Source organism: Salvelinus alpinus, chromosome 16 (assembly GCF_045679555.1).
Source record: "Salvelinus alpinus chromosome 16, SLU_Salpinus.1, whole genome shotgun sequence".
Taxonomy (NCBI): Eukaryota; Metazoa; Chordata; class Actinopteri; order Salmoniformes; family Salmonidae; genus Salvelinus; species Salvelinus alpinus.
The window spans coordinates 23,160,838-23,179,628 of NC_092101.1; the positions used below are offsets into that span (position 1 = coordinate 23,160,838).

At 42.4% G+C, this 18,791-nt stretch overlaps 1 protein-coding gene across 10 annotated transcripts in view; it reads left to right on the plus strand.

Annotated features, from left to right (window-relative positions):
• Window positions 1–18,791, plus strand: part of elavl4 (ELAV like neuron-specific RNA binding protein 4) — a 77,108-nt gene that overhangs the window by 26,635 nt on the left and 31,682 nt on the right. For 8 of the 10 annotated variants that reach the window (XM_071345416.1, XM_071345417.1, XM_071345414.1 and 5 more), the window contains 2 exons: window positions 6,892–6,978; window positions 10,441–10,681. In XM_071345416.1, the coding sequence (XP_071201517.1) occupies window positions 6,892–6,978; window positions 10,441–10,681 (328 nt within the window). The remainder of the gene's footprint in view (window positions 1–6,891; window positions 6,979–10,440; window positions 10,682–18,791) is intronic. The other 2 variants (XM_071345422.1, XM_071345423.1) reach the window with 1 other exon arrangement.

The window sequence follows — 18,791 nt, forward strand, 5'->3', positions numbered from 1 at the left end:
ACCTCAAAAAGCACAAGAAAGAGGATTTCAACACCCACCATCTCAGATGTTCTAAAATCGTTTCTGTAGTTCATAACAGATACAATTAGCATGAGAAATTAAGCTAATTGCCCCCCCCCCCCCCCCAAAATACATATTTGAATCCTATAAATTAGAATGTCCAATTTGGGTGCAATCAATTAGCTTAATTTATCTGAGATAAAATAAAATGCCAACAAAATAATGCTTCAGGAATGCCAATCATACCTGTTTCTAACTAAAGACACAATTTCAGAACAATCTGAGATGGTGAGTGTCGTGGCTATCTGAAATGACATGGAACAATTCCACTGCCATCAGAGGTTTTCTCATCTGGGAAAGGGATTCATCCTGTCAATGCCTATACCAGTGTTTCCCAAACTCTATTCTGGGGACCCCAAGGGGTGGAAGTTTTGTTTTTTGCCCTAGAACTACACAGCTGATTCAAAGAATCAAAGCTTGATGATTAGTTAATTTTTTGAATCAGCTGTGTAGTGCTAGGGCAAAAACTAAAATGTGCACCCCTTGGGGTCCCCAGGACCAAGTTTGAAAAACGCTGGCCTATTCCCTTCATATCAACTGTAAAACGTTCGCCTCAAACTAGATGGAAATATAAATTTTACTACAGATATCTATCAAGACAGATAAACATTTGAAGCAATTAACAGAACCATCAAGTTGGGATCCAGAGAGATAGATGTGTACAATCTGCTATCTTCCAAATACATGTCTCCCCGGCATGCTATTGATATAAAACTCCATTCCAGAATTTTCCATGGAAATAGCCCTATATTTTCTGGCACATACTATATGAACATAGATAGTCTCCTGTGGGCATTTTCAATTACACTGTACCACGGCAGAAGGAGATTAATCTTCTATTTTGAATGCATGCCACATTTTATGGTTTAGTTGATATGCTGGAGGGGTAATCTTAGCTGTGAGTATACATTTAGGCTTTGTCTTCTCACTGCAGCAGAAGCTAAATTTGAGTAGATTTTTTAAAATATTGAAATCTGTTTCCAATTTTCTAATGACCTAATATGCTCCAAGTTAGTATATTATATCACAAAAAAATGGAGGATTAGTTTCACAGATGCACTTTTTTTTATATGAATATTACTCATAATAGAGCTTGTATAGTATGATTAGTACCAGTACAATTAAATGTACTGCACATGGATAGATATAACAATGGATGCTAATACAGAACATACTGTACATTAAACTGTCATACAAGGAAATTATATGTAATGAATCTGTCTCTCCTGCTCTTCTCAAATAATGTATTAACTGTCTCCATCCAGGTGCTTGCTTTTCCGTATAAGATAGATGACAGGTTGTCCTTTCGTCTTGCAGCTATTTGATTATATGAGCTCCAGTTCAGATCCTAATCAATAACCAAATTATCTCCTAGCAATGTACTGTTATCATAGGCCTTGGAATGAAGCCCTGTGCAACGGCTGGTGTCTGTGTGATTTAGCTTCCGGTGTGAGCTGCAAGGCCCCTGACTGTCAGGAGAAGGCAGGCACACATTCTGGTCATTGGAGACACACAAGCAGGCAGGCAGGCAGGCTGCCTGGGAAGCAGCTGATGGGGCAGCAGAGATCATAGGCAGTGATTAGATTAGGAGGAGCCTTGCTCTGCTCTGGCTGGGCCTCTCTGTGTGTGTGTGTGTGTGTGTGTGTGTGTGTGTGTGTGTGTGTGTGTGTGTGTGTGTGTGTGTGTGTGTGTGTGTGTGTGTGTGTGTGTGTGTGTGTGTGTGTGTGTGTGTGTGTGTGTGTGTGTGTGTGTGTGTGTGTGTGTGTGTGTGCAGGGAACCTGGGACTCTTCCTCTCCCTCTCTGTCTTATAGGCAGGCAGACAAGGCTTTGCCTAATGCAGCTTAATTTCTGGTCTTTTACCTACAGGCTATTTGTACATCTATACCTGTTTTACCCAAGCAAATATGACTCATCCTAGCTTCAAATCAGCATTAATTAAAAGAACAATCAGGGGATGGTGTTTAGGCATGTGCAAAGGTTTGATGAACTAGAATCCAATGTACATTAGTTCATTCTAATTTGAACTAAAAAATGTAAATATTTAATTACAACTAGGCTGGGGTTTTTACATATAATTTCTATTTTAGATGTTACGAGCAAGGAGAGGAGCTTATTGTTGGTCAGGAACATTGATGCCTGCACAGGTGCAGTGATCTGACACCTGGTGCTGATGCAGTGGAACCATAGCTTCTACACTGGCTAAAAACAACCTCAAGATGGTAATGATCTTTCACTTAAAATACGAACTAATACAAACCAAGGCTGCATTGTACTGTAGTCACCTTCATTCAGAAGTATCCCACTTCTGTAGATGAGGGTCCAATCATGTAGTAGTGATAGAGTGGCGCGGGTGCGTGCATAGTGAGGGGTGACAGTGTATTGACCCTGTCGTTGGGAATCAGCCTTAGGACTGGGGTTAGCAGACATGGGTGGTATTTTTTTTTCTCTCTCTCCTTTGGTTAAACTGTATTAAATGAAATAATGTAATCTGTCATGAAGACTTAATAACCTATTAAGGGAACATTAATATCCCACATGAGCGGTATGATTAGACCACTGCACGTAGTATTGATGTTTTGTCAGTGATGAGGCTGTGAGGCCCTCTGAGTGGACCACTGTGTTCAGAGTTCAGTCTCAGCTGGCCTTTTGCAGCCTGTGGATATCACAGCTCATCTCCCCATGCTGGCTCATGGACAGGACCTCCAGAGGCCCCTGGGCCCAGGGCTGGGGCCGAACATGTACGCCTAGGGTACAGGGTACGGCCAAGCTGCCATGCAGGTGTCCAGGAGTTCTCACACCACTTCAGGGGAGGGGAGGATAACACAGGTCAGTGGAGCCACACAAATTGAAGTGTCATCTCAGAATCAAGATGCTCACCAATTTTCTGCTTCCATGCATTGGTGCAGAGTTGGGATTTAGCCAATGTACAAATGGCTTGAGTCCACCTAGAGTTTGGCAGTGGCAGTAGACTGCAGCCCGTAGGTCCCTATGGTCACTGTCCGTGGGCTGCTCATTCTCTAGACTAAGGCAGTTTACAACTCCAATGCCACGAAAACAAATCAGGAAAAAGCTCACTGCAGAAAATCTGGATTACATTTTGATTGAATTCAGGCCTAATTATAATTCAGTTGTGTAGGAAAAAGTTTCAGGCTCTCCCAATGTTTCCCTTCTAGTGGTTATTAAGTGGTCTTTGTTTGCAATTTGAACTTTCCTGAAAGTAGTCTGGTGGACGTTTACTTGTGCTTTAGTGTTTGCTTTTTTTAAAGATAAGTTGTTTTTCCAATTACCATCAGAGCTGGGAAGAAGGAGAGGGTGATTTAAGATGCTAGCAGAAAGCTTTAACAGCCAGTGAGTTAGAGTGAGAAGTCCATTTGATGCACATGGTGCTTTCAGAAGTGGAGAGTAACACAGACAGACTTAGCTGTCGGATCTGAGATTTAGCCCATGGTCAAAGAATGTCAGGCTATGACCTTCTAGAAGCAGACCTTGGATGCATTTCATATTTATTGTATAACCAGTGTATATTTTAAGTTTGTTTTGAGGATACATTCTGAGATTTATATAAGTGTCTACAGTTGGACAATATAATAGAGAATTAATGAAATTGAAACAATGTAAGACTGATGTCTCCAAGGTAGTCTGAGATTAGGCTAGATGTAGCTGTGATATTTAAAGAGCTTGACTCTGCTGCAGACATCTGCAATTAATAGGGGCGCGTTGCCTTCTCATCTCCTGACCTTTGACCCTAGAGAGTGTACGTAGATTACTCAGTGGAGAGGCCAAGAGAGGGTTCTGGGAAAGTTCTATCGATCCTATAAAACAGTGGACATCATAAGGGGAAAAAGTCAAGCAAAGTGAAATGAAAAATTGCTTACATACAGCACTGAAACATTTATTATTCTGAGTCACACAGAGAAGGGAAGAAAAAAAATCAATTTGGCAAAGTAGATGCGGATCGATGTTGGTGGAGTCAGGCGGGTGCGGCGCAAGGTGTTCCAGATTACTTTCCTGATTGATCCGACCCAGCTTCCGTCTGACCTGCAGGATGACTGGAGAGGCAACAAAAAATAAAAAGATGGAGAAAAAAAATCTATAGCATGGAGGGAACTTCACTGACCTGGAGTTAAGATACAAAAATCATATTAATGTGTCTGAATCGCTTTGATAACTCAAGTTCCCTCTTACTCTGAAGCACTTTGAGGAGTTGGTGCATGCTGGGGTTTCAATGGTTGAGTTTGTGACCTACCCTCTCCTTGAAATGAGCATTTCAATTGATCGAGGACACTATGACCTTTCACTGTATTAGTGTACTTGTTAGAGGACAGAATTACAGAATACTTTACTGTACGATGGACAACCCTTTGATTAAAAAATATGAAATATTTAACAGATTGGATTTCATTCCGTGTTTTATGATTGAACATGTCCATGTAAACAGGAAAATCTGAAAGGATAATTTTACTGATAGTCTAATGAGTCAGTGTATAATATCCTGTTGGGGTCATCCTCTGTTCTAGCATATAGGAGAATGCTGGGATGTGGCGAGACATTGAAATCACAAACAACCATCCAACTGACCTCCATTTTGTGCCAGGCGCTATCAGTTCAATTATACTACTGCCGCATTCTGATCCACTGCAGTGTCTCCTCTCCGCATCCATCCCAGCAAAGTCACGGGAAATTGATTGTCTAAGCTCGTTTGGGCAGGGGAGGTCTGCCTGGCAGTAAAGTGGCGCTTTTACAGTGTCACCGTGGCAGAGGAGAGGCTTCTGGTCATGTGAGATTTGCTAGATGACGCAGGCTGCGGAGGGAGATAATGTCCTCTGTGGGCAGTTATAACATTTTCTACATGACTGCCATACCAGACACACACCGCTCACCTCAGGAGCTCAAGGAGATGGGGAGCCCTCACAGGGTGTCAAATATTTGACACACTAGAGAGTATATTGATTATATAATAACTCTGTCTAATGTCTGCTGCGCACAACCAAAATGTATTCCCTGAATAATTGAAATTGTACCCATGAGCGATTGCTCATCTGTTGTTGTTTTTTTAACGTAATTGCACTGTCCCTTCATTTGAATATTATTTGAGATGTTATCAGGAAGTGTGTGTGTGTGTTCATACTGGAGAGAGGCAGACAGACATAGAAAGAGGGAGAGAATCATTATTAGTGGCTGTATTGATACACTTGGCTGCATATCTGTTATGGTACTGGTTATAAAACAATAGAATGTAGATTTCAGCTACCATACGCCTTTATCTAATACCCAATAAAATCTCTCAATATTTCAGCAACTGTATGCTTGCTTGGAAATTGGTTTTAGAATAGATATTTGTTTGCATAGAGTTAATATTGTAGCTACAGTATGTAAATACAAAATGAACACAAACTACCCTTTTGCTGCAATACTACCCACAACCTCTCAGTAGAGTGGGTAGTACATAATTTGCTAAAATGTTTTGGAAACCATAGCCAATGTTTAGTCCTACACCTGCTTGCTGCTTTTCACCATGTTTTGGGACCCCATTTGAACATGCTGCATATTATGCTTACTTCGGCAAAATCATTCATTTTTAGACTCGCCCATTTAAAACTATCCATAGCAGTTGGGGTGAAAAATGCTTTTAATGTTTCACCTTTGTTTAACATCTCTTTTCAGGTTAGCTTTCAGAATTTTAAATGATATTAAAACTCAATGGAAAAAAGGATGTTGCCAGTTCAATATGCCCTCTCCTTTAAAATGGACGTTGGTCCACCATGTTGGGCGACCTCTTATGTCCACTGGGTATCCAAGCCTTGGGGGCATATCTATTTAAGGCTGTCCAGCCCATGCTGGTTTCTTTGGCTAAAAATAGGGGTCTGTGTCATACCTGTATTCACTTTGACAAATCCTGTGTATATGATGGTTCAGGTTGACTCAAGCAGTGTATTGTTTCATCTGAATCCCTGTGAATGGGAAAATCTAGATCATAAGAAAAAGCTGGATCAAAATGTATATTACCATAAGTATTAATCCCCCAAAGATGAATGTGTAATACAGTGTGTTCTTTATATTCTAAAGCTGTAAGATGTTGCTATAACCTTCGGTCTTCACCTAAACTAAAACAGAGGTGGCATCTGGTAAAGGAAATGTACCCATAATGGCTCAATTTACATTCCCCAAATTATCAACCCAAACATCCTGACACACGCCGACCTGTCGGCATACACAAGCTGCCCCGACCTATTCCCCATTCCCCTCTCCAGCTGACAGTCCATTCTCATTTGGAACCCCAATAACACCCCCCAGAGGATGAATGGCCTCCTCCATCACCTGACCCTGACTGGTTACATCCCATTGCATTCCTCTACCTTCTCATCCCTCTGTCTGGGAGAGTAAATGAAGCAAGAGGTCAGCCTCAAAATCCTCTACTCCTAAATTGGCTGTTTTAGCTACTGGTGTTACAGCTTCAGCGCTATATTGTGCAAAGGATGCTGCTGCCTGCAGCCCGCAGCTCATTTGAGGAGCTGTCTTTGTCAAGGGGCTTGTTTACTCACCAGGAGTGAGAGGGATATCCATATCATTAATGCTACAGAGGTCACCATAGTTCCCAAGTCAGGTCTATCCTCCTCTCCCCAAATAGACCACGTCATACTCAACACCAACATTACAGTAATTGTCCCTTATCTGAATTATACCCAAGTCTCAATGAGCACTATTCCTATACAGAAACCAACCCCTACCTGGAAAGAAGCAAAGCCACCTGTGTGTTTTAGTGTGGCTGGTGACCGTAAGGCCTGTGTAGAAAAACAAGCATGTTAAATCTTGACCCTGAAACCTCCTAGGGATCGACAGAGACACAGTGGCGTCAGGCAGAACTCCCGCAGCTACAGGGCTGGGCAGAGAAGGGATTGCTGACACAGCCAAAGATGGTAAGGAGACAGCCACAAAAATGGCTTTTTACCCGACATTACCAATGGTGATGACAGTGCTGCTGAAGGAGCAGGCCTGTCTGTCTGCTAGGCCAGAGGGGAGGGGCCCTGATGCAGGCCGACCGGGCAGACACACTGCGCCAGCTACTTTTTCTGCCAACCTAATGTACTGTGTGCTGGGAGGATGCTGATTGATTTACTGTGAGTGGAAAAAAGATGGAGAGTAAATATAGCTTTATATATAATATAAATATGTGAATCTTTACTATATTGGATGTAAAATTGTAATGCTTTAACCATTCATCAACCTTAATGTACATGTTTTAGGTTCTATAAATATAAATGCTCTAAAATTTGCATCCAAATGCTTTTATGTTGGCTATATATTTCCCCTTCTGTAATTTTGTTCTTGCATCTGGTGTGTTATTTATTGAATAATGAAGACAGTATAGGTAATGGAAAATTTATGTATTTTGTCAAGTTGTGATGTACGATAAGAGAAAATATTCCAGCCTTGCAAATCACTTCTTACCTCACTCCCAATGTGAGGTACTGTTTCATAGTCACATAAATACAATCTTATTTCAAATCTAAATAATACACAACAAAATCCTCGATAATAAAAACCCATGACATTAAATCACCGGTACTTAAGTATTAAGGATAGGCCTGGATGATGTGTTTTTGTCGACTCACTCATCTAAAGGGGTGAACTTTAACCTCTTCTAATGGACCTCTATCCCCTCCGTCTTCCTCCACACAGACACAGCCTCCAGAGACACTGCCTTACTCACGCCTTGCATGACTCACACACATTAGATTCATGAACCAATATTTATTTCCTACACTCTGAACCCACTAAGGCCTCCATTATAGTCCAGAGGAAGCAGGTCCCTCCCACACACCATGCCCAGTGGCATTAATGGAGGCTGTAAATCCAGCATTGTGTTTCAGCCCGGTCAGGGGAAACAAGCTCTAATCTGAAGCTAGTGTTAGCTAGCTAGCGTTCTGTTGAATCAGTAGGCCCGGTGTCTGTCCTCAGGCTGACGCTAGAGCTCCTTTGAAGGCTTTGCTTGTGTGCCGTAGTGCCTCGGCCAGGAACCCAGAGAGACCATGGAGATATTGCCTTTCTCAGCACTGGGCTACTCTGTGGGAAAGCAGAGATACCCAGCCACTGAGGCACAATGGACAGCTGAGCATGGGTAGTGCCGGTGGCAGGAGGTAGAAATTATAATTGGTCAATCTGACTGACGGGTCTTGGGTAATTCAAGGTAGCCATTTTTTTCCCTGGTGAAAACTCAAAGCACACGTCCCATGGAGTTGAAAGTATTTTTGACAGAATGAAGCTCAGCAGGAAGTGTAAACAAATTTAATAAGGCCCCCCAATCAACTTTGTTACTGCTAGGTACTTTATCCCTTCTTCCTCGCTGTCTCCATGGTCCTTCTTTGGTGGAGTGGTGAGGATACTGTCAAAAGCACAATTTGCATGCAGAATAGATCATGAGCGCTTTTAAAGAGGCGGTTCTCTGTTTGTATTCTGCTGTGAGCTCCAGGAATTATCTTGTGTATTGTTCCATTGTAAAGTAGACTGGTGTGTGTGGAATGAGAAGATGGAGGCTGAAATTATTCACATTCAAGTTTATTTATGATATACCCTCCTCCACTGTAGATAATGTATGTCTCAGGCTTGAGGTTCGTGTTAGAAAACCAAAGGAGAAAACTATAGAGTTGAGATCTACGTGACTGATAGTGATTGTTCAGAATATTGTGATAAAATATTGTCTATTTTAGTTTTTAGACCAGTTTTCAACAACATCATTGCTATCAAAACATTAACTTAGCTACAGTCAGATGGGGAAACCTTTCTAAATATGCTGGCTTTGAATAGAGGTACAAACTTACATGTTATATAAATAAATAAATAAATAAATACACCCAAACCTGTGCTAAGATCTTTCCTTTTCTATGATTTTGATTCACTTTTGATTCAAGCAGCAGGAACATGTAACCTATTTTCCTCATCTTTTAGATCTTTATTTAAATGACACCAAATTAACTACAGTCAGTCATTTTAGAGGTGAGCTTTATACTACCGTTAGTTCATTTTGGTTCACCTCTGGAAGTGTTTACCTGTGGTTTTTTCCCAAGGTTCTTTGTTAAAGGTACAATATGCAGAAATCGCTCTGCCATTTCATCGTTGGTAGAATTCTAATAGTTCATCTAGTTTATGTGACTAAACAAGCATTGTATAGTGTAGAGAATCATTGTACAATCCAAACCGCTGTGAAATATTTTTTCAATAACCAAAGATATATTTTCAGCTGTTTGAAGCTGGTGTACAAAACCTTAAGTAAAAGACGCAAAAGCGAAACTTAAGAACAGGAAGCATAGAAATAGTGCACAGAACAGATCTACCGTTACTTAGACTTGCGTTCAATGAGAATGACAGATATAACTCACATTTCTGTGTGAATTTGGTCAGGTCGCCCAAAAAGTTACATTTTGCAGCTTTAATGATTTTGTATAGTTGTGTTGTACAGACACTGACAGATTAAACTCAGAGTCTACACAGCCACTCCCCAGTGTCTCTGGTACAGACTTTCAATAAAACACAGAAAAGTCAATCAGTGCTCTGGCTGTTGTTCACGCTGCTACATTTCCCTATGTCGTCTTCTTTAGTTAAAAGCCCATCAAGTTTACCTTTCAAAGAACCTTGTTTGGGGTGTTTTCACCCCCATGTGGGGCAGATGCTTTTAACAGCAGGCACCCTGAGGTTCCTATTCTGTCACCCTATATCTCCAAACACAAACACGCCACACCTCACACAGACCTTCCATAAACCTCTTAGGCTCAGCTTCTCTGTGTAAGTGGATGATGGAAATCAACTGACTGTAACTGAGAATCAAATAATACCATTAAACACACAGATTTTATGCTAATGGCTGAATATATTTGGTGGCAGTCTTGGGATCTTGAAATAAGTGTTTGCCAGTAGATAAGCACATCAGACTGCCTTTCCTCCGTGCCTCCTCCCTCAAGGGCCAGCAAGCTCTACTTCAAACACCTGCTCTTAAAGCACACTGCAAAACCAGCCGCAAATGTTCCCTGTGACAGACAGCAGTGCCCCGCTGAATCGCTCAAATTTTTACCGCTCTCTAACTGCACCAGCTATCAAAGCACAGAGAAGAACTCAAAAATACCACTCATGTCTCTAACAGCTATGTCTGCATGAATATGTAGGAGTTTAAGTTGCATGTGTACATATAGTGTTTACTTTATGGTCTCATACTGTGTGTTAAACTTGGTCTTTCTTTTGTCTGAGTTTTGATGGCCTGGAATGTAGATTCGATGTTTACTGTGTTTATGTGAGGTCCAATAATTAATCATGGTTCTCAGATTGAGACGCCGTACCTCCTACCTCCCCTTTGATTGTTCTTCTTCCCGAACCCTTCCCTCCCTCAGATAATCAGCAACATGGAGCCTCAGGTGACGAATGGCCCCAACGGCACCACGGCTAACGGGCCGTCCAGCAACAGCCGCAGCTGCCCTTCACCCATGCAAACTGGAGGCCCCACCGACGACAGCAAGACCAACCTCATTGTCAACTACCTGCCCCAGAACATGACCCAGGAGGAGTTCCGCAGCCTGTTCGGCAGCATCGGAGAGATTGAGTCCTGCAAACTGGTCCGCGACAAGATCACAGGTACGATGAAACACTGGCCATGGGAAGAAAGGAAGTGGGTGGGTGTGGTACAGGGTGGGATGGCATGGTGCCAGAGGCCTATGATCCCGGACAGTACTCCAGCTGGTTACTGCAGAGCAGGAGGATGGGGCTTGGCCTGGAGCTGGCCGGTGAGCAGCAAAGTGAAGAAACCCAGTGCTATGTGGCACAGGGGTGTTTAAGCAGCACTTCCCAGCTAATCATGCCTCTAATCCCAGCCTAGTGGCTGTGTGGGTGGTATAGCAGATGGATGGGGGAGGCTGCTCTGAGATAATGCCAGATAATGGCTTTCATTTTAGATCCTACTTAGTGACACTTCTTCCTTGATAATCTCATTAAAAAGGGCCAGTGTTGAAGAGCAACATCTACTCTTGACCATGAGAAGCAGCCAGGCTAGACAGTGGCTCAGGCAGCAGCAGGCTGATGGAAGTACAGGGCCATCTTTTACAATAATGGGCCCGAGCTGGCAGGAAGGTAATGTGTAGTATATATAAGAATAGCACCTGGAAACCACACTCTCCACTCATTTTACATATATTTTTTCCATATGTGTGATGCACAGTAAACAGTGAGGCCTAACATTTTATATCGGAGAGAGTAAAAAAAGACATCATAGAGTAATAATATATGACATTTAGCAGATGCTGTTATCCAAAGCAACTTAGTCATGTGTGTATACATTTTACGTATGTGTGGCCCCAGCGGGAATAAAACCCACAAAATGTGGTGTTGCAGGCGCCACGCTCTACCAACTGAGGCACAAAGGACCACAAGATTACCAGGAAGCTCTCACTGACCTAAATGGGAAAGTAAGGCCATTTCTGAGAATGTTGAAAGTTCTTCTCTACCATACAAGGTCTCTGATGACTTAGGAACACAAAGTGTGTTATAAATATCCCCCTTCTACGGCGGATGTCTGTGTTGTGCTCCCATGGGTGCAATTTCGTCGTTGAAACTTTTAGACTAACAAAGCGTTTCTCCCTCTCAGTTGAGGGAATGCCAGGAGGCTGCATGCACAACCACTTGGTATCATTATCTGACTTTCGGGGAGGACCATTTTTTAAGCTTAATATACACCTGAGCCCTTTCTTGTGCATTTCCAAACATACCTTTCTAGACATTTGACCAGAATACCATTTAAAACACTACATTCTCAAACACCACATTCGGGACATTAATGCATATGGACCTGCCCTTTCAGTTAACTGTATGTACATTTTTTAAGTACAGAATGTGAAATTCCTTTACACTGCAGTTCAAAGGGAAGGAGGATGTCTGTGATGACAAGGTGACGAGAGCTTCCTAAGCCTGAGCGTTGTAAGAGACAGGCTTCTCTTTTCTCTGGACCGGGTGCTGTCAGCTTTGATGAAGCAAGAGCGGCGTGAGGTACAAGCCCACCCGGCCACTCTGCGCTCGTCTGTCAGGCCCGCTCCAGCTCAGTGAAGTGCCACCTCAGAATGTTTACCCTGCTCCCCACGCCTTTCTTGCTGCGCATGTAATACACCAGGGACCTGCAGGTTCATCTTTTATTGAAGGCAAACTTACACGCACATCGCTAGAGCCCACACATGCCCTCACTGACTCTGGCACATCACCCTCTCAACTTTCTCTCAGGCTGAAGACAAAACTAAAGAGAGACACAAAGTGAGTTGTCTTGTGTGGCAGCAGGTTCCACTTTTCAGTGGGAAGGGAGTGAAGGACAGGGTGTTTGAGGTGTTGACAAAAAAAAACAGAAGGTTCTCCAACAGACTTGTGTGTATCTCTATAAAGACGGTATTAAAATCCTAATCCTCAGTAAAAATGCAAACACCTTCAGCCAGAGCTGAAGCATCACCGCCTCTGTCTGCCTCTAATAACATAAACATACACCCTTGGGGAGAGCTAGTGATATTCTTGTGGACCTGGTAACATATTGAATGACAACTTTTAATGGAATGCATTAGAAAAGTCATCAGCATACAGAGAATGGAAATGACTGATCAGGCGACGCCAAGGCAGGAATTGGATCATTGTCAGTTGCCCATTTTTCTGGATAATTTTGTGCACTGGCTGCATTTCTTTAGGAAAATGAATGCATTTGTATTTATAACCAGGGAAGCTAAAGTCATTCCGCTACCCAAGAATAGTAAAGCCCCCTTTACTGGCTCAAATAGCCGACAAAAAATAGTGTATGACCAGATACAATGCTATTTTACAGTAAACAAATTGACAACAGAATTTCAGCATGCTTATAGGGAAGGACACTCAACAAGCACTGCACTTACACAAATGACTGATGATTAGCTGAGAGACATTGATGATAAAATGATTGTGGGGGCTGTCTTGTTAGACTTCAGTGCAGCTTTGACATTATCGATCATAGTCTGCTGCTGGAAAAATGTATGTGTTATGGCTTTACACCCCCTGCTATAATGTGGATAAAGAGTTACTTGTCTAACAGAACACAAAGGGTCTTCTTTAATGGAAGCCTCTCAAATATAATCCAGTTAGAATCAGGAATTCCCCATGGTAGCTGTTTAGGCCCCTTGCTTTTTTCAATTTTTACTAACAACATGCCATGACTTTGACTAAAGCCAGAGTTTCTATGTATGCGGATGACTCGACACTATACACTTCAGCTACTACAGCGACTGAAATGACTTCAACACTCAACAAAGAGCTGCAGTTCGTTTCAGAGTGGGTGGCAAGGAATAAGTTAGCCCTAAATATTTCTAAAACTAAAAGCATTGTATTTGGACAGAAACACTCATTAAACCCTAAACCTCAACTAAATATTGTAATAAATAATGTGGAAATTGAGCAAGTTGAGATGACTAAACTGCTTGGAGTAACACCAGATTGTAAACTGTCATGGTCAAAACATATTGATGCAGTAGTAGCTAAGATGGGGAGAAGTCTGTCTATAATAAAGCGATGCTCTGCCTTCTTAACAACACTATCAACAAGGCAGGTCCTACAGGCCCTAGTTTTGTCACACCTTGACTACTGTTCAGTCGTGTGGTCAGGTGCCACAAAAAAGGACTTAGGAAAATTGCAATTGGCTCAGAACAGGGCAGCATGGCTGGCCCTTGGATGTACACAGAGAGCTAATATTAATAATATGCATGTAAATCTCTCCTGGCTGAAAGTGGAGGAAAGATTGACTTCATCACTACTTTTATTTATGAGAGGTATTGACATGTTGAATGCACCGAGCTGTCTGTCTAAACTACTGGCACACAGCTTGGACACCCATGCATACCCCACAAGACCTGCCACAAGAGGTCTCTTCACAGTCCCCAAGTCCAGAACAGACTATGGGAGGCACACAGTACTACATAGAGTCATGACTACATGGAACTCTATTCCACATCAAGTAACTGACACAAGCAGTAAAATTAGATTTAAACAACAGATTAAAAAAACACCTTATGGAACAGCGGGGACGGTGAAGCAACAGAAACATTGGCACAGACAAATGCATGCATACACACACACACATACAGTGGGGCAAAAAAGTATTTAGTCAGCCACCAATTGTGCAAGTTCTCCCACTTAAAAATATGAGAGAGGCCTGTAATTTTCATCATAGGTACACTTCAACTATGACAGACAAAATGAGGGAAAAAAATCCAGAAAATCACATTGTAGGATTTTTAATGAATTTATTTGCAAATTATGGTGGAAAATAAGTATTTGGTCACCTACAAACAAGCAAGATTTCTGGCTCTCACAGACCTGTAACTTCTTCTTTAAGAGGCTCCTCTGTCCTCCACTCGTTACCTGTATTAATGGCACCTGTTTGAACTTGTTATCAGTATAAAAGACACTTGTCCACAACCTCAAACAGTCACACTCCAAACTCCACTATGGCCAAGACCTAAGATCTGTCAAAGGACACCAGAAACAAAATTGTAGACCTGCACCAGGCTGGGAAGACTGAATCTGCAATAGGTAAGCAGCTTGGTTTGAAGAAATCAACTGTGGGAGCAATTATTAGGAAATGGAAGACATACAAGACCACTGATAATCTCCCTCGATCTGGGGCTCCACGCAAGATCTCACCCCGTGGGGTCAAAATGATCACAAGAACGGTGAACAAAAATCCCAGAACCACACGGGGGGACCTAGTGAATGACCTGCAGAGAGCTGGGACCAAAGTAACAAAGCCTACCATCAGTAACACACTACGCCGCCAGGGACTCAAATCCTGCAGTGCCAGACGTGTCCCCCTGCTTAAGCCAGTACATGTCCAGGCCCGTCTGAAGTTTGCTAGAGAGCATTTGGATGATCCAGAAGAAGATTGGGAGAATGTCATATGGTCAGATGAAACCAAAATAAAACTTTTTGGTAAAAACTCAACTCGTCGTGTTTGGAGGACAAAGAATGCTGAGTTGCATCCAAAGAACACCATACCTACTGTGAAGCATGGGGGTGGAAACATCATGCTTTGGGGCTGTTTTTCTGCAAAGGGACCAGGACGACTGATCCGTGTAAAGGAAAGAATGAATGGGGCCATGTATCGTGAGATTTTGAGTGAAAACCTCCTTCCATCAGCAAGGGCATTGAAGATGAAACGTGGCTGGGTCTTTCAGCATGACAATGATCCCAAACACACCACCCGGGCAACGAAGGAGTGGCTTCGTAAGAAGCATTTCAAGGTCCTGGAGTGGCCTAGCCAGTCTCCAGATCTCAACCCCATAGAAAATCTTTGGAGGGAGTTGAAAGTCCGTGTTGCCCAGCAACAGCCCCAAAACATCACTGCTCTAGAGGAGATCTGCATGGAGGAATGGGCCAAAATACCAGCAACAGTGTGTGAAAACGATGTGAAGACTTACAGAAAACGTTTGACCTCTGTCATTGCCAACAAAGGGTATATAACAAAGTATTGAGATAAACTTTTGTTATTGACCAAATACTTATTTTCCACCATAATTTGCAAATAAATTCATTAAAAATCCTACAATGTGATTTTCTGGTTTTCTTTTCTCATTTTGTCTGTCATAGTTGAAGTGTACCTATGATGAAAATTACAGGCCTCTCTCATCTTTTTAAGTGGGAGAACTTGCACAATTGGTGGCTGACTAAATACTTTTTTGCCCCACTGTATTTAGTAATGTAGATATGTGGTAGTGATGGAGTAGGGACCTGAGGGCACACAGTGTGTTGTGAAATCTGTGAATGTATTGTAATGTTTTAAAATTGTATAACTGCCTTAATTTTGCTGGACCCCAGGAAGAGTAGCTGCTTTGGCTAAATGTGGATCCATAATAAATACATTTATTTTCTCTCGTGTCATTATTTGTATTTCATGCAGGAACAGGAATTGATAGTGTCTGGGATTTTATTCCTGATAAGAGAGAGACTTTACATACTGAGACAGTCATCATGTTCTCCACACAGTAAATAATTACTGCACTGTACTACAAGACCCCTCTTCCTCAAAGAGGGGGCGGCAGCGTAGCCTAGTGGTTAGAGTGTTGGACTAGTAACCGAAAGGTTGGATGATAGAATCCCCGAGCTGACAAGGTACAAATCTGTCGTTCTGCCCCTGAACAAGGCAGTTAACCCACTGTTCCTAGGCCGTCATTGAAAATAAGAATTTGTTCTTAACTGACTTGCCTAGTTAAATAAAGGTAAAATAATAATGTTCTTCCCTTGAAGAGACCGTCACTCGAAGGCCAAGGGGTGGACACAGTTTTTATCCAATGTCTGCTGTGTCCCCTCTCCATTTTAGTTACCCATTTGTTCCTATCATGATTGCACTGGCCATTGTTTGCCAGTTTAGAAGCCCATTTTTGGTCACTTTTGGGTGGTGCCATTTTGAGCCTGGCTGTATCACGGGCACAATAGGTTAAGTTACAGCGTATATCAAAGTCTGTATGGACTGACCAACGACAACAATGATCCCTGTACAATCAATGCAGTCACCTTCCCTTAATTTAACAACTGGGACAACTGATGCAAATTATACTGACAATGCAAAAAGAACAAGCAGATGTGTATGAAATATTCATCCTACTTGATGTCTGCTACGACGTAGTAGGCCCTGAAACACCTCGCTGTGCATCTGAGAGCAGAGAGAGTGTGAAGACCTGTGGTGAACTCGTGTTCGAGTCTCTCCAATCCTCTCTGTGATACACACAGCTAACTTATTGGTCTGACAGGGAGGAGATGAAAATGTCACTTTTTCACTCAGTTTACTCTCATCTCTTTGTTGATACTAAAATATACAGGTAACTGACAAAATAATAGATACACTTGAGTAAATCAGGGATACCAAGTATATTCAAAGCAGGCGCTTCCACACAGGTGTGGTTCCTAACTTAATAAGGCAATTAGCATGCTTAGGGTCATGTATAGAAATGCTGGGCAGACCATTATTTTGGCTACCATGGCTATGCCCCCATTTGTATTTATTAGGGATCCCCATTAGCTGCTGCCTTGCTCTTTTACTGGGGTCCAAACACATTAAGGCACTTACATCACACATAAAACAAAATATAAAACAGTACGTCATATAACATTATTACACCACTACAACAATGTATGTGTTCACATCTGTACCTTTATGGATGTCTCTTCCATTGGATGACCATGCCCCCATCCACAGGGCACGAGTGGTTACACTTTAGTTATTTAGCAGACACTCTTATCCAGAGCAACTTACAGGAGCAAATAGGGTTAAGTTCCTTGCCCAAGGGCACATACAGATTTTTCACCTAGTTGGCTTGGGGATTTGAACCAGCGACCATTTGATTACTGATCCAATGTTCTAAACTGATATGCTACCTGCCGTCACTGAATTGTTTGATGAGCATAAAAACGATGTAAACCATATTTACATTTACATTTAAGTCATTTAGCAGACGCTCTTATCCAGAGCGACTTACAAATTGCCATATGCCATTGCTGTCTCAGTCACCAGATCTCAACCCAATTTAACACTTAAGGGAGTTTCTGGAGCAGCGCCTGAGACAGCGTTTTTCCACCACCATCAACAAAACACCAATGATGGAATTTCTCATGGAGGAATGGCGCATCCCTCCAGTAGAGTTCCAGACACTTGTAGAATCTATGCCAAGATGCAAGTTTTTCTAAGCTCGTAGGGTTCCATCATTTGGTGTTTTGTTGTTTGGCAGTTACCTGTACATTCAAAGGAGTTCACAGTCAAAGCCAATGCTGTTTTATTTACTTCCAATACATGGTTTGTATTGTTGGTTTGTTGCTGGAACTGTTTGTTTACCAAGCTCTTGCGCAATCAAACGTTCCATAGTGATGAGCATCAGGAATGAATGTCAGTGCTTTGCAGAGTGGAACACAGTGTGTATTCACCCTCCTCCGGTTCACATGAATCTCACTGGTTCATATAACAATTAATATGATGCAAGCGTGCATAAAATAGCTTCCTCCGTAGAACGCTGATGATAAAAACAGTATGATATAAAATACTTAGTATGACAATGAGGCTGGTAGCTCTTAAATTGGACCAAAGTGAAAGATAGAAAAGAAACTCTGCACCACCTTAGACATACTAGCAGATACCTATTGACTTCATTTCAAATCGCTATCATTTGTTAAATCCAGAATACATGAATATACTGTAAGACAGAAATCATAGAAGGTAAAAGAAGGCATTAATATAGCTGGTATGGGACGAGATTAACACACATCTGACATCTTCCCTTATGCCAGGTATTACAGACCAGCCAGGCCCATAAGTGCAGATGCCTGGAACTCAAAAACTTAAATGTGTGTTTGCAATACATTTTTAGAATCCCAGGCAGAAAAACACCCTGGCTGTCTCCTTTCTTCTCCCCCCACTCCCTGTGCTGCTTGAGTGGCCCATACATGGGAGAGGGAGAGTGGGCCTGTCAGCCAGTCCCCAGGTCTGGAGGACCATCGCACTCCTCCGGCTCTAGCTGCTGCTGTCACTGTTGTCATATCCAGGCCTGACGTCATGGAGCTGGGGTGTCCCAGATTCAAAGGGGTCCTCTCTCCTGCTACTCTGCTATCCTCCCAGACATCCTACACATTTTGAGCTTCCATCCAACTCGCCTCAGGCAGCAGCCACCGATTGGGAGGAGGGACTTGGGGTGGGTGGGAGACTCCT